At 37.1% G+C, this 14,613-nt stretch overlaps 1 protein-coding gene across 3 annotated transcripts in view; it reads left to right on the top strand.

The window, feature by feature from the left end:
• The window catches only part of Aak1 (AP2 associated kinase 1), a 174,311-nt gene that overhangs the window by 69,632 nt on the left and 90,066 nt on the right, over positions 1–14,613 (top strand). For all 3 annotated transcript variants that reach the window (XM_076832528.2, XM_076832527.2, XM_076832529.2), the window contains exon 3: positions 8,787–8,905. In XM_076832528.2, the coding sequence (XP_076688643.1) occupies positions 8,787–8,905 (119 nt within the window). The remainder of the gene's footprint in view (positions 1–8,786; positions 8,906–14,613) is intronic.

The raw sequence follows: 14,613 nt of genomic DNA, 5'->3' as shown, positions 1-14,613 counted from the left end.
AAGATCTGTATGGCTGCAGTATGGAAAACAGAAAATGGCTCAGTTTGACCTGGGGAAGCTGTTCTGTGGATTTCAGTGAACAATGAACATGGCCCTACCAGTGTCTCACTGCTTCTTTCTACGTTTGCCACATAGCTAACCCCAGGGCAACAGAGCAGTGAAGATGCAGTCAGGGAGCTCAGGGAAAGGCCCTCTTTAGGCTCAGTGTTTTCTGGTTCAGCAATTTACAAGCCTCTGATACATGTGAACTAATTTGATTTCTTAAAATTCTTCCCTTTTGTTCTGGGCAAGCAGGTACCTTTCATGAGGGGGCAAAAAAAATGACAGTTGGGAGAGGAATGCTTGCCAAACCCTTAAAGCGGACTCCCTGAGCTGGAGGAGATGTTCCTCAGTGGCCGCAGTCCTGAAGAAGAAGAACCAGTTGCTCTGTGTCCAGCCTGGGCTGTGGCCTTGACTGGGTTCTGTTGATGATTCTGTACCACTGCCAATATTCACCAAGCTCTGATTTTGTGCCCACAGCCCTACTGGAGAGAGGGAGCTAAGTGCCTCAAGTCACCCCCCATCTGGGTGTTCTTTCTGCCTAGGGAAAGTGCTGCTTTAACATGTTCCCCAGAAGGAGCTGGCACATGGTGATTTTTAATTTGAGGCAAGTGATGTTAAAAAAACAAACTCCAAGACCCCACTAAAAGTCATTGTTGACACATGCTTCAGATTGACCTTTTCTCCTGTAAAAACTTTGCTGTGCTCCTTGCCATCTGTTCTAGAGTTTTGAAAATTGTTTCTTCTGAAACTCTTGCCAAAGTTGCCATCAGTGTGAATAAATCCTGGATAGGTAGATCAGCTTTTGGTCATCAACAAATGCTGCACACAGGGCATCCAAGTTCTCACTATAGAGAAGGCTCTGTTATTAGATGGCAGTGCTAGGGAGGCCACTTAGTCTTTTCTCTGTACTTCAGTCTCCCTGTTATTCTGGTGGTGATGGTAATACAGGCTCTGAAAAGATTGAAGTAGGTCATCTAGTTCAGACCTGGCCTGAAGATAGGTTTTCCTTAACCCAAACAGAGTTTAGAAGATTAAAAAAAAAAAAAAAAAAAAAAAAAAAATCTGTAACTTGGATTTACAGATCAAAAAATGTCACCTAAAAATTCAGCTTCTCTTGGAACCCAAATGACTTGGCATCCCTCAGTTCATGTGCCTCCATGACAACAATCATCTAGCCTTGAGTGGCTGCCCCACGAGTAGGGGCATGCACTTCTTGATTTGCCACGGTCCCCACCTCTCCCTGAGATCACTATGTCAGTGAGTGTGCCATCAGCCTCTCTTTGTACATTTTGTGTACACTTTGGGTTGTTTTCCTTCTATCTTGACTGTTAGAAATCTGGGCTTGTGGCTTGATCTCAAGAAGCTATTCAGATTTAGAACTTTATAAGTGAGGCCATCAGGCAGATACAATTGGGCTTTTGGGTAGGAAGGGTCTCCTAAGTGCTAGTGCTTTGCCTGTCTTTAATTCTCCCACATGCTGTGAGGAATCTCTCAGCTGTTGGTGTCAGATAAGAGCAGCCTCAGGAACATGGTAGTGTGCTAAATCAGGATTTGAGGCTAACCTGTTGGGCTTCAAAGAAATACTACATTGTGCATGTAGTGACAGAAAACCTTCCCTAGAAGCCACCTGGATGCATTTATGCCCACGGTGGGCCATGAATGAGGGCTGTACGTGAATTCTTTGTCTTCATAAAATACTTTCACAGAACCACTGAATATATGAGGGGTTCTTTTTTCTTCTCTAAAACAGTTGTTCCCCTCTTTTCCTAGCATCTTTTCCAGAATTACTATTAAACAGATAAAAGCAGAGCTTCTTTGTTTGAATCTGAGAAGGAAGCTGTGTCTAGAGCCTGACCCTTAAGCAGAGCTGGTTTTTCCTCATGCAGCTGCTGTGGAGCCATCTGTACTCCTGAGCTTGGAGGAATCCTGTTGAAACACTGCTGATTCAGTCTTCAATTCTGCAGATGAGGAAATGGAAGCCAAAGAGACCCAGTAGCTTGTCCAGGATGGCCCTTTATTGTATATCAGCTGAGTAACTTCCACTCTAATTGAGTTTTCCATCTGATCCTTTAGAAAAGCTTCAGAAGACTGTTTTGTGTTCATTTTCTCTTCCTCAGGTAATTAAGAAAAAAGCATTCATTAAGTAAGCAGCTTCCATTGAGCTTAACCTTATTTTCAAAGATAAGCAGTTTGAGGGCCAGGAAAGTAGAAAACAGAGAAGAAAATGGGCCTGGATGGGAGTATCCTCTGGCTCTGTCGGCTTGTGTCTCTGGGTCTCAGACGGGAGGGTGTCATTCTTGAGGTGTAGATAGGACTTATATTAGGAAGTGAGCTTTCCTTTTACCTGCAGGAAATATGTAGGTGGCAGTTTTTAGTGCCTAGAATCTAGGCCTGATTTTAAAATATCCAGCAAAACCTCTTTGGCAGCAAATCCAGAAACCCTGTCTCAGCACCCTGATGGGCTTTTTTGTCTCGGGTTCCTGGTCTAATCATTCTCATTGTCTGCCCAGCTGTTTCCCATCACTACTCAGATAATCATGTTGGTGTCTTTCTTCTCTGCTCACCTTACCTCCCCCATCCGTCACTTTCTTTTGCCAAGTGGAAGTCACTGGTGTCCTTCTTCATTCAGAACCAGGCCTGGGCCTGGTACCATCCAGTGTGATTCAGTACTTGATAAAGAGCCAGGAGAGGTACTGCTTACTTCTTCCAAAGCCCTCTTGCCAATGTTGAATTATTTTTTAAAAATTTATCTTTAAAAAGTTTCAGTTGAAGATTATGATCTCTTATTGATGTCACAAATCAGAGGTTTTAGAGATGACATAATCTCCCACACACGCTGCCCAGGTAGCCAGATGGAGGTTGTAGTACATGCTTACTTCACAGGTCTGTATTACAAAGATTGAAACAGGGCCATGCAGTACAGTCCCCACCTGTGTAGGACTGATAATTGTATTTTAAATTCTCGCTCACCGTTTTCTCCCAGTGGAGGACAAGACAATTCTGTCTTCTTTGCTTATTTGAAAGGTAGAATTATCTCAGTAATTTCACTGGTGACTCCACAGTCCTATGCTTATTAAAGCCTTTTATCAGGAAAGTTGTAGAAAGCAGCTGATCCTGGGAGTTTAGAATCTGTAGAGCTCATGAAGGATCTATAGGGAAAGCAAATTAAAATCACAAATATCAATGCACACTAAGGTGAATGGCTAAAATGAAAAAAAAAAAAAACAACCCATAATACCAAGAGTTGATAAAGATATGGAGCAATCATGTGGCTCTTGGAAGTGTGAAATGGTACTGCCATGGTAGTGCACTATTAGGTAGTTTCTTGTAAAACTGAATGAACGCTTGCTGAATGACCCAACAGTTCTATCCTTGGGAGTTTACTTAAGACAAATGATTACCTATGTCCATAAAAAAAGACTTCTGTACAAATGTTTAATTCATAATAATCAAAAGCTAGAAATAATTCAGATGTCCCTCAATGGATGAATAGGTAAATCAAACATGGAATATCTATACAACACAATAGTAGTTGACATGAGAGAGAGAGAGAGAGAGAGAGAGAGAGAGAGAGAAAGTCCCAAACTGCTGATTACATGTAACAATAATGAGGATGAATTTCAGAAATATGCTGAATGCAAGCAGCCAAATACAAGAGTGTGCATTATATGACTGTATTTATTCTAAGGCAAACAAAACCCTAGAGATGGAAAAAGTAGGGGTGAAGTTATATGTGATGATGTGGGGGAGGATGGGAGATTATCTGCAGAGGGGCATGAAGAACTGTTGGCAGTGATAGATCACTTGTGTGATAATTATGAGAGTATAAAGTTGTGAAAACTCAAACTGTACACTTAAAACAGATATATTGTGTTGTATGTAAAGTTAGCTTGAAAAGAATGAATACTCTAGTACGAATTCTACTACCAACTAGCTCTGTGTATTCCTGTGTAAAGAGCTTAGCTGTTTGCATCTTGTTCTTATTGGAAAAATGGAGACAATAGGTCACTTACCTTCCTTATTCAGTTATTGTGAAAATATAAGTGAAATAATTCATTTTGAAATGCTTTTAAAATAGTCATATGAGTGGAGGCGCTATTCCTTTTGAGTCAAGAAAGGCAAGAACTATAATAACCAGTGATGAACTAATATGTATATTTTGGAGTTTATTTGCAAGTTATCTTTTAACTTTGTGGAATGTGGGCTGTGTCATTTCCTTTCTTTGTCAGTAAAATGAAGGGGTTAGACTAGATCAGAGGTAGAAATCCCAAGAAGCTCAGAATCTTAAAGCTTTTAAGATATGTGGTTTGCTCATTTTTTGTTTGTTTGTTTGTTTGTTTTAGCCTCTGCAGTGTTGGCCTTTCCAGCATTAATTTAAAACATGACTTGTTGCCAGTGTTTAAATCTGGAGGTTTCACATAAAATTTTGGGTTTCCAGCTTTTACTTAGAAATTAATGTTGTTGACAAAACTGAGTCAACATTCTTACATGATAACAATTTGGAGTTGCATAGTAGCTGTCCCTTTGTGTGGGTCATGCTCATTTGTTTCCCATAGTATTCACCATACTCTGTTGCCTTTCCTGTTCTGTGTAGTAACGATTAAGAAAGTTAATTCATAATTGAATACTCGCTATTTGTTAGGTATTATTCTAGGGCATGATGATCCAGAGGGGAACCAAACAGACAAAATGTTTAAATTCATAGTGAATTGTAAATATCCTTCTACATTTCTGTAAAAAATTAAGGAGAGAAAGTTAGACCAAGCCTGCTATATATTTCAGGGAAAATGGTAGAAAGTATATTTCTTTGTGTAAGTAAAAAAAAAAAAAAATTCCTACATATTTATTAGGTAGAGTGTGTCTATGTCAAAATTATCCTCCTTGCTTCACTTAGTAGATCAGATCCTTTCCTTCTGTGATTCATTAAATGCATGGATGAGGTTATCATAGTGTTTCACAGAATGCCAAGGCCAGAGAGACTGGCACAGGCCAGTTAGATTTCCTTACCTCTGCTTAAACCATCCTCTGTGCAGCTTTGGGTTTTTCTATTTAATCAAGATCTTGGGATGCAGCTGGGTCTGAAATAAGCACCTCTATTCAGTCATCTCTGTTGGCAGCCTCTTCTATAGTAGCTTGGATCCTATCCAGGCTGAGAGTAAGTACCCTGATACATGTGGTGAACCTGGACCAAGAAGTAGCTTGTGTGCTGTTGTCTCCCCTCTATCTTCTAAGCAAATAGTTTGCACCACTATTTGGTCAACTACATGGTGTTAAGTGACTGGCATCTTAAGAGTGACAAATACTACTAAGCTTTTGATTTTGATCTCATGGTTTAAATCCTTCTCACTTACAAACAAACTACCCTTTTATAGGCACAAATGCTTAATAATGTGGTTCCATCTATATTAGGATTAGTAATTCTTTGCTTTGCTTTTATATTTATCATGGTCATAGGTTTCAAGACTTTGGACTGTCTTTTCTCAACAAGTTGTGCTTGCTGATTATGTGGTAGGTGACCCATTTCACGCATTCTGGCTGGAAAGGTCATCTTGCTACCTATGCTGTTCCCATCTGCTACAGCACTGCTCCCATCTGGTGGCAACTATCTCAAATTGCAGCAGCATCTACCTTCTAAAAACAGGTCCTTTAGTGGTTCCAGGCATCACACATTGAAATGCCTTTAAAATGTGTCATATATGGATACTGGGTGGGGGAATATCCCATCAGCTCTTCAGACAAGAAAAGCAAGAACTAATATGTACATTTTGGAGTTAATTTGCAAGTTCTCTTTAACTTCATGGAACATGGTCTGTGTCATTTCCATTAGCTATCAGTAAAATGATGTCCAATAAAGAAATACTATTTCTACTTTTTATTCTGCAGCATTGTCAGATATTACATGTTTTTTCTCTACCAAAGGTGAACTATAATGGTTTTTGGACAGTCAGGGGACTGATACTGCTGTAGGTTCTGCCTATAGCTTGCATTGAGACTCCTGAGCTTCACTTGGTTTCTCTACCCATATAGCAAAATTCTTGAACTTAATCTTATCCAAGAGTACTACTAGTAGAGAGTGTGTAGTGTATGATATTTTAAAGTATCCAAAGTATCTGTCAAGTGAATACTCACTTGGACTATGTACAAAACAATTATGAATATAAGTAGAAATTTTATAATTTATACTACTACTTTCCCTAGTTCTAATATGCACCAGGGTCTGGGGACAGTGGGACATACCTGTAACCCTAGATACTTGGCAGGCTGAGGCAGTAGGGTCGTAAGTTTGAGGCCAGCTAGGGCACCTTAGCGAGACCCTGTCTCAAAATTAAAAAAAAGGCTGGGGATGCAGTGATAGAGTACATATGAGGCCCTGGGTCCAATCCCCAATATCACTGGTAGAAAAGAAAAAAAATAAAGTATATACATCCATGGTTTTAATAATTTTGGGGAGAGAAAAAGAAGATAAGTACTGCTGCATTAAAATTACATATTTATTACAAGACAAATTCTGATACCCTAAAAATTAAAATATAAATATTATGCATCTTAGAATTTAGGAATTTGGGGGCTGAGGTTATGGCTCAGTGGTAGAACACTTGCCTAGCATGTGTGAGGCACTGGGTTCTATTGTCAGCACTGCATATAATAAACAAATACTCAAAATTCTAGAATTAAAATTGATAATGAGTAATGTATGATAAGAAGATGGGAAGTGGTATTGAGATATCAAGATTAGAGACATGGTGTTTAAAATTAAAGACTGGATGATAAAATTTCATGTTTATCTGAATGTTATAGAAGGTAGTGGCAGCAAGTATACAAAAGTACAGGTTCTGGTAGATTGCTACCATAATGCACATTTAGAACCTCTAATTTCATTAAAAACCTTCTTTCACAGAATTATGTGTGTGTTTTATGAAAACACAAAACAGTGCTTCTGAGTAAGACTTTTTTGGTTGCAAGGAATAGAATCCTACTCAAGTTAATTTGAAAAAGTGTAATTACTATAAAGATAAAATAGGAAATGCTATAGGCATTAATAGACAGGTACTGAAGGGCCATTGAGCCTCAGAGGAATTAGAATGGCACTTAAGACTTATTTCTGTACAATAGCTATTTATTGATCTACAACAAATTTGCAGGTGATTGCTAGCCCCAACACCCAGCTCTACTGAGCTGCATCCTCAATACATCATAACCTCAGCCAAGTCCCCATATTGATGAGTTTTCTCTGGGTTCACACTACCAAATTAGTGACTGGCTCTGTACAAAGAATAGCCTAGTGATTTTTTTTTTTTTTTTTTTTTTTTTTTTTTTTTTTTTTTGCTGCCAAGAGTAAATGGACAACATATGCAAGCTAAATGATGAAGGTATTCAAGCAGGCCAATGCATGCAGAGTTCAGTATAACTGCTGCTCATCCCAAAGCCTTTGATTTTGATAGTCTTGCCATACCTTGTTTAGATAATTCTCTTAATAAGGGCATAGAACACCTCATGGTGCTTTGGGAGTGAGGTTGAGGTTAGGAGTTCTAAGAATTTGTGGAACTTTACACTCTAAGAAATTTAGAGCATTTGGAAATTCCTGTTAGAGTTATATAAATTTCTGTTAATGAACCGGAAACTGTCTTTTAGAGAAGGGTTAGTGCAGATGTTAAAAAAGTCTTCCCAATAATTGAATCCTAATGTCTGCTATGTAGAATATCACTTTTATACCTGTATCTTGGATCTTCTCAATTACCCATAAATTAGGGAGGGCAGAAGGAATCCTCAAGGTCTACTGTTAGATTTGAATTAGGGATGGAGTGAGGAAAAGTGAGAAGAAATTGAAATTTCTTGAAATAAATCAACAGCTGTGTGTGTGTGTGTGTGTGTGTGTGTGTGTGTGTGTGTGTGTAGTATGGGGGATTGAACCCAGAGGTGCTCTACCACTGAGCTACATCCCCAGCTCTTTTTTAATTTTTAATTTTGAGGCAGGGTCTCACTAAGTTGCAGAGGTTGGCCTCTGACTTGTGATTCTCTTGCTGCAGCCTTGTGAGTTGCTGGGATTACAGGCTTGTGCCACTATGCTCAGCTCACTTGACAACTCTTTTTTTTTTTTAATATCTTTATTAGTTATTGATGGACCTTTGTTTATTTATTTGCTTATATGTAGTGATGAGAATTGAACCCAGTGTCTCATATGCTATGCAAGTGCTCTACCACGAGCCACAATCCCAGCCCAACAACTCTTTTTAATAGCAATTATTGAAATAACTTTCTAGCCTTTCTGAGAGGGAAAGAGTACTGGACTTACATGTAAGAAATAAATCTTGATTTGAATCAAATCTCTTTGAGCCTTTGTTTTCATAGGAAAAAATAACATCTAGCCTCAGGATTGTGGTAAGAATTAAAAGAGTATCAGAAAGCTTAGGATGGAGGTTAAAATGTAGTTAGGTCTTTTTTCTTCCTCTGTGTACTCATCGGTTATTTGTAGGCTCTTTGAAAGATAATTACTTTTCTTCCTTGATCCTTAGATACATATTAGGAACATTTCTTGCTCCTGAGTCCCACAGATAATATTTCTTGAGTTCTAAGCATCTAATACCTCATGGCAAATACCCTTTTAGGCCAGGCCAACCTTAAGAACTGACTGATGGTGGCATTGGTACCATTAATGATAGCAGTACTAACTTCCAGCCAAATAGTCATCTGAATGGCTCTTTGAATATGACTCAAAAGAGCTTACATGTGTATTTCTCTCGCAGGTGGATTTGCTATCGTGTTTCTGGTGAGGACAAGCAATGGGATGAAATGTGCCTTGAAACGCATGTTTGTCAACAATGAGCATGATCTCCAGGTGTGCAAGAGGGAAATCCAGATAATGGTAAGGCTGCCCCTTGGACCTGGGACTGCTGGCTTAAAATGGGGGGTAGAGACTGTGTCCTCTTATAAGAAAGCCACGGGGGTGTGTTCCCTTTTCTGAGATGGCAGAGGCCTCTGGACAAGTGGGAGTGAAGAGCCAGGAGATACAGAACCCTGTTCCTGCCTTGGTCATCTCAGCTGGAATTTGAGGAGAAAGGAGCATATTAGAGAACTGAACAATTTTTAGATCAGAGAAGTAGTTTGGGGCCCTGGGAAAAGCTTATTTAATAAACCTGTTTCCCAGAAATAATTTATGGCATACAAACTGGAAACCCTGACTTTCCAGTGAGCCTCCTCTTCTAGTCTTGTCCTTTTATCAGTTAGCAATCCTCAACCTGGGCTCCTCAACACTCCATGAACGTATCCTTATACAACTTTACATTTTGCACATGTATTTATTTCTACCTGGAATGCTTGTAAGGTAGAAACCTTACAAATATGATTCCATTTGTAAAAGTCCAAGAACAGTCCAAATTAATCTATGGTGCTAGAAAGTGGCATATGAAAATTTTCTAGGTCATGCACATCTGTTGTTTAGGTAGTAGTCACACAGGGGTATATAAATATTAGAACTCAACTGAATATATTAAGATCTGCAATTTATCATTAATAATTCCTCAGTTTTAAAAAAGCATACTAACTTTTCGAGATTCAGATTAATATTCTGTTTAAAGAAAAAGTCTCTATTTCCCTATGTGCTTCTGGATGAAATAATATGATGTCTTGAAAACAATCAGTTGGTTTGGAAGAAAACAAGATTGATTGGTCATGAGTTGATAATCAAAGCAGAGTGATGGCTGCAGGAGTAGGTTAGAGTAGTCTCTTTCTTTTACCTTGGTTTGACATTGTGCTTAATAAAAAAAACCTTTAAATATGTAGTCTGTTTTTCCTTTGTTTTCCACAGTACTTTTGTTAATACTAATTATATTGCTTAGCCTGTTATGTTTTAAGTCATTCTGCTATCAGAAATTACTTAAAATCAGAAACTTTATACTCCCACACACTGCTTGACATAGAATGAATGTCTTAATAAATTTTAGAAGAAGTGAATATATAAATAATGGTAAGAGCAGCTGCATATGTTCACCCAAAGATGATTCCTTTGTATCCTGAATCTTAATACTTTTGTAAAGAGTTTCAAAAACTGCATGGGGCTGTTAGTGTGTAACAGAGGTAACCATAATAGTTGAGTCTTTTGATGTATTTTAGAATAACATGCTACTATTGCTTTTCCCTCCATTTTATCACCTGTGGGAAGTAAAGATTTAGCTCTCTTTCATCCCCAAATAGCCCTCTCCCTAAATACATTATTTTCATGACCCTTTCTTTCAAAATACCAGTAAATTTTGGCAGTATGTTGGTATGTTAGTATTAGTTTTTACATTATTATATAAGAAAACTATTCCTGCTTAATCTTCTAGTAGACTATGATTACCAAACCTTTCCCATTTAACTTTTTTTTTTACCAGAATTAATAATTATCTTATTTTTCCTCTTTTGATCTCAGTTTTCTTTTTACTTTTAACAGTGTAAAAATAAAACTTCCTAAGTTATGTAAATCACTTTTTGAGTATTTAGATATATTTAATATTATATCTGTTTTTAATCATTTGAAGATTTCTCTCCCAGTCTTCTGACTTGATGGAGTCAGGACTGGCTACCTCATCTTGAAATCTCCTAGGCATTCCCTTTGCCTTCTTTTTTTCTTCTTTTGCTTTACTTTCTCATGTTGGTGGAGCTGGTCCTCCAGTAGCTTCTTGATAATGGATTGTACTTTTGGTATCAACTCTAAGAAATCTTTGCCTAGCTCTCAATTCTGATAATTTCTTCTATTTTTTTTTTAATAAAACTATTATAGTTTACATTTTACATTTAAGTCCATGATCTATTTTGAGTTCACTTTTATATAAGTTGTGAAATTTTGATTGAGGATATTTGTAAATTTTTTTATTTTTGCTTATGGATGTCTGGTTGTTCTAGCACCATTTGTTGAAGAGGTCGTATTTCCTCTATTATTTTCATTAAAAATTAGCTCGACTTAGTTGAAAGCATCTATTTTTAGACCCTTCTCTATTCTGTTCCATTTGAGCTGTAGATTATCTCTCTACTAATACCATACAACCTTGATTACTGTTGTGTATAATAAGTCTTGAAATCATACTAAGTTCTCTTATTTCCCCCCAATGTTGTTTTACCTGTTCTAGTTCATTTCACCTTTTGTATAAATTTTAGAACAATCTGATTCAGAATATTTATGTCTATAAAAGGTATTGCTGGAATTTTGATAGGAATTACATTAAACCTGCATTTCAGTTTAGCAAAACCTGACGTCTTTTCTATGTTTAGTCTTCCAATAAATGAACATAGTAAGTCTCTTCATTTATTTATATCTTTGGTTTCTTTCATTATCATTGTGTAGTTTTTCAGTACACAAGTCTTGACTGGAGATATACCTGGGAGTATAGTGGCATTTGGCTTGCCTAGTATTCTTGGGGTCCTGGGTTGAATTCTCAGTACCAAAAAAAAATTAAAAAAAAAAGAAGAGGACAAATCTAACACATGTTTTTAGAATCATATCAAGTTGTTTAGTTTTGGTGATTATAAATTATTGTTATTATGTTTTTATGGTGCAGGCGATTAAACCAGGGCCTCACTCATGCATACTGCATTGCACCTGCCCTAAGCTCCACCCCAGCCCCATGTGTTTAGTGCCAATAGGTAAAAATTAACTTTTGTATATTTATCTTGTATCTTGACACTTTTCTATACTGCTTACTGGTTCTGTCATTTTGTGGATTCCTTAGGATTTTCTACAAGTGATTTTATATCATTCTTTTTGGTTTGTATCTCTCATGTTTCCTTTTCTAGCTTTAGTTGCCCTGACTGGAACTTGCTGTACTGTGTTGAATAAGAATGACGGGTGAACATCCTTTATTTATTCCCAATCTTAGAAGGAACAGTCTTTTATTATTAAGTGTAAGATTAGCTTGAGTATTTTGTACATATAAAAGACTCAATTTGAGGACATTTCCCCTGTATTCCCATTTTTCTAAGAGTTGGGATTATGAGTAGGTATTGAATTTTTTAAGATGTTTTTTCTTCATTGATTGATGTGATCATGTGATTTTTTTTTTTTTTTTATCTTTAGCATGTTAAAGAAAAGCAGATTGACTTTTCAAATATTGAACCAGTGTTGTATCCCTCTAATAATCCATTTGGTCATGGTATATGTTTTTATCTATTTACACTCTCTTTTGCTTGTATTGGATAGGAATGTTTACATCTATATTTATGAGGGAAAATGGTTTGTATTTTTTAAAAAACTTTTCCCCCCTAGTTTTGGTTTTGGGATAATAATGACTACATACTATAAATTGGGGACTGTTTTCTTCTGTGTTCTGGAAGAGATTGCATAGAATTGGTGTTGATTCTTTATTAAAGCATCTGGTAGAATTCTCTAGTGAAACCATTGGGGCTTGCAGATTTTTATATTGGGAGTTTCAAAGTAAAAGTTTAGTTTCCTTAATTGTTATGAGACTCTTTGGATTGTTTGTTTTATACTGAATGAGTTGTTATATTTTCTGCTTAAGGAATTGGTCCATTTGTTTAAGTGATTACATTCATGCTACTATAGCTTTTTTGTTTTGTTGTGTTTCAGTTTTCCAACAATTTTAATTTGAAGCCCTGTGATTTTAACCTCTCTAGGGTCAGACTTCTCCCTGATCAAAGCCACATCTCTAGCCCTGCTTTCTTAGCAATTCTAAGAATTATGAAGGGAATTAAAATGTATAATATGTTTTCTAATATGCTAAGTCTTGTGTTTTAGTAATCAAAGAAGCAGATTCCTCTCTGTACTTACAGTGGAGTAAGGAAGGGCATATGGCACCTAAATGCAAAGAGAACCATCAGTGTTTTCACCAGAGTGGTTTTACGGTTTATTCTGATAAATGCTGTCTACCATTTACTAGAGTCTTGAATGTGTCCTTTGATGCATCTGGATGTATGCTCTGATAGAACCAAAGGGATTCTGACATGATGGACTGTTGGAGGTGTGACTTTTGATCTATTTGCCTGAAGGAAAAGATTGATTATCTTCAAACTTAAAGGGGTAAAAATAGTGATAGGAAAGATCTAAAGCTCAGAATGTGTTAAGCACTGTTCTGTGTTTATATCTCCTGCCCATTGGATTACATCCTCATTGAGTTTCATAATGAGGACTCTGAGCTGACACTGGTGATGTTGAAGACTTGCTTGTAACAGAGAAGCAATCAGATAATTCAGGGCAGGCACATGTTTTCATATTTCCAAAAGGGAGGAGGGTAGATTCTGTGCAGCCAGGAGCTCAGGATTGATATGAAATAAGATCCCTTTAAAAGATGCTTTGATGCTATCTTTAGTGTAAGAAAGTTGTGTTGTGTGTGTTTACTTGATACATATTGTTCAAATTTGCCTGACAAAAAGAAAACATTGGAAGGATGAGGGTAGGGAGAGAATGAAAATGATTCCCTCTCAGGGATGGAGACAGGAGTAGGAAATAGGAGATAATTGTCTAATACTTTGTACTATTTGATTGTTAATATAGCACCCATTGATCAAAATTGAATTTTAATCTGTATTATAGTCACTTGGATGAGTAAACAGGGATCCAGAGAACCTTCAGGTTCAGTAAGTGCAGCCATGTCACATCTATGTTGCCTTCTTTTGGGGGAAGTTTTGGGTTAGGGAGCTTAGGGAGATATAGTCAATCCCATTGCCGTGGCTTTTGGCCAGTTGTTTAAAGGGATATTCACCAGAGTTCTGTGAGCAAGATGGAACATCTATACCGGCCACTAATACAGTTAGGTATAAAAGCTACTGGTCATAGGGATTTCAATTAATGGTTTAATATTGATCTGGAGGAAACTTTCTAAGAAAAAAGCACAGTACCTTTCCATTAATTTTATGTTATTTTACATGTGATGAATAATTTGGTTAAAGAAATAAAAGACATACTTATCAATTTTGTACCTAATATAAGGTTGGAAGATAACACCTACCTTCAGTGATAAAGTGATCCTTACACATTGGAGCAGTGGACTGATTATAATGAGATGAAATAACAAGGTGAGGTCATATACTTAGATTTTTATTTTAATCAACTTTACAAGCATTGTTCAGGGGAGGCAGAGATTAAACACAGCATGAATGGAAAAAGACTTAAGTATTAAGTGGTCACTTAACTCAATTTGAATGTATAGTGTGATGTGGCTCCCAAAAGAAAAGAAGAATGTAATTTTAGCTACATTAATAGACTTATAGGAGGTAGTAGTGCTGGTTTACTCTGCATGACTCAGACCAGGCCTGGAGTATTGCATTTATTGCCTGGAATCATTTTTCTCCCTACCCCCGGTAGTGCAGGGAATTGAACTCAGGGGCCTGTGCATATGAGGCAAGCACTCTACCAACTGAGCTATATCCTCAGTACCTCTTGGAGCTATTCTTATAAAAGAAACTATAGCAAAGCAAAGAACATAAAGGTGGGAGCAGCCAAAATGATCTTAAAAATCATGTTAAAGAAATGAGAATGTTCAACATAGAGATGACAGTCTAAATAATACTATTTCACCTATTTATGAAGTGAAAAATAGACTCAATAATTTTGCTCTAGAGAGTACTGATTTATAAGATCAG

Source organism: Callospermophilus lateralis, chromosome 14 (genome assembly GCF_048772815.1).
Source record: "Callospermophilus lateralis isolate mCalLat2 chromosome 14, mCalLat2.hap1, whole genome shotgun sequence".
Classification (NCBI taxonomy): Eukaryota; Metazoa; Chordata; class Mammalia; order Rodentia; family Sciuridae; genus Callospermophilus; species Callospermophilus lateralis.
The sequence above is the reverse complement of the archived record's forward strand: the minus strand, read 5'-3'. Positions and strand labels throughout refer to the sequence as shown.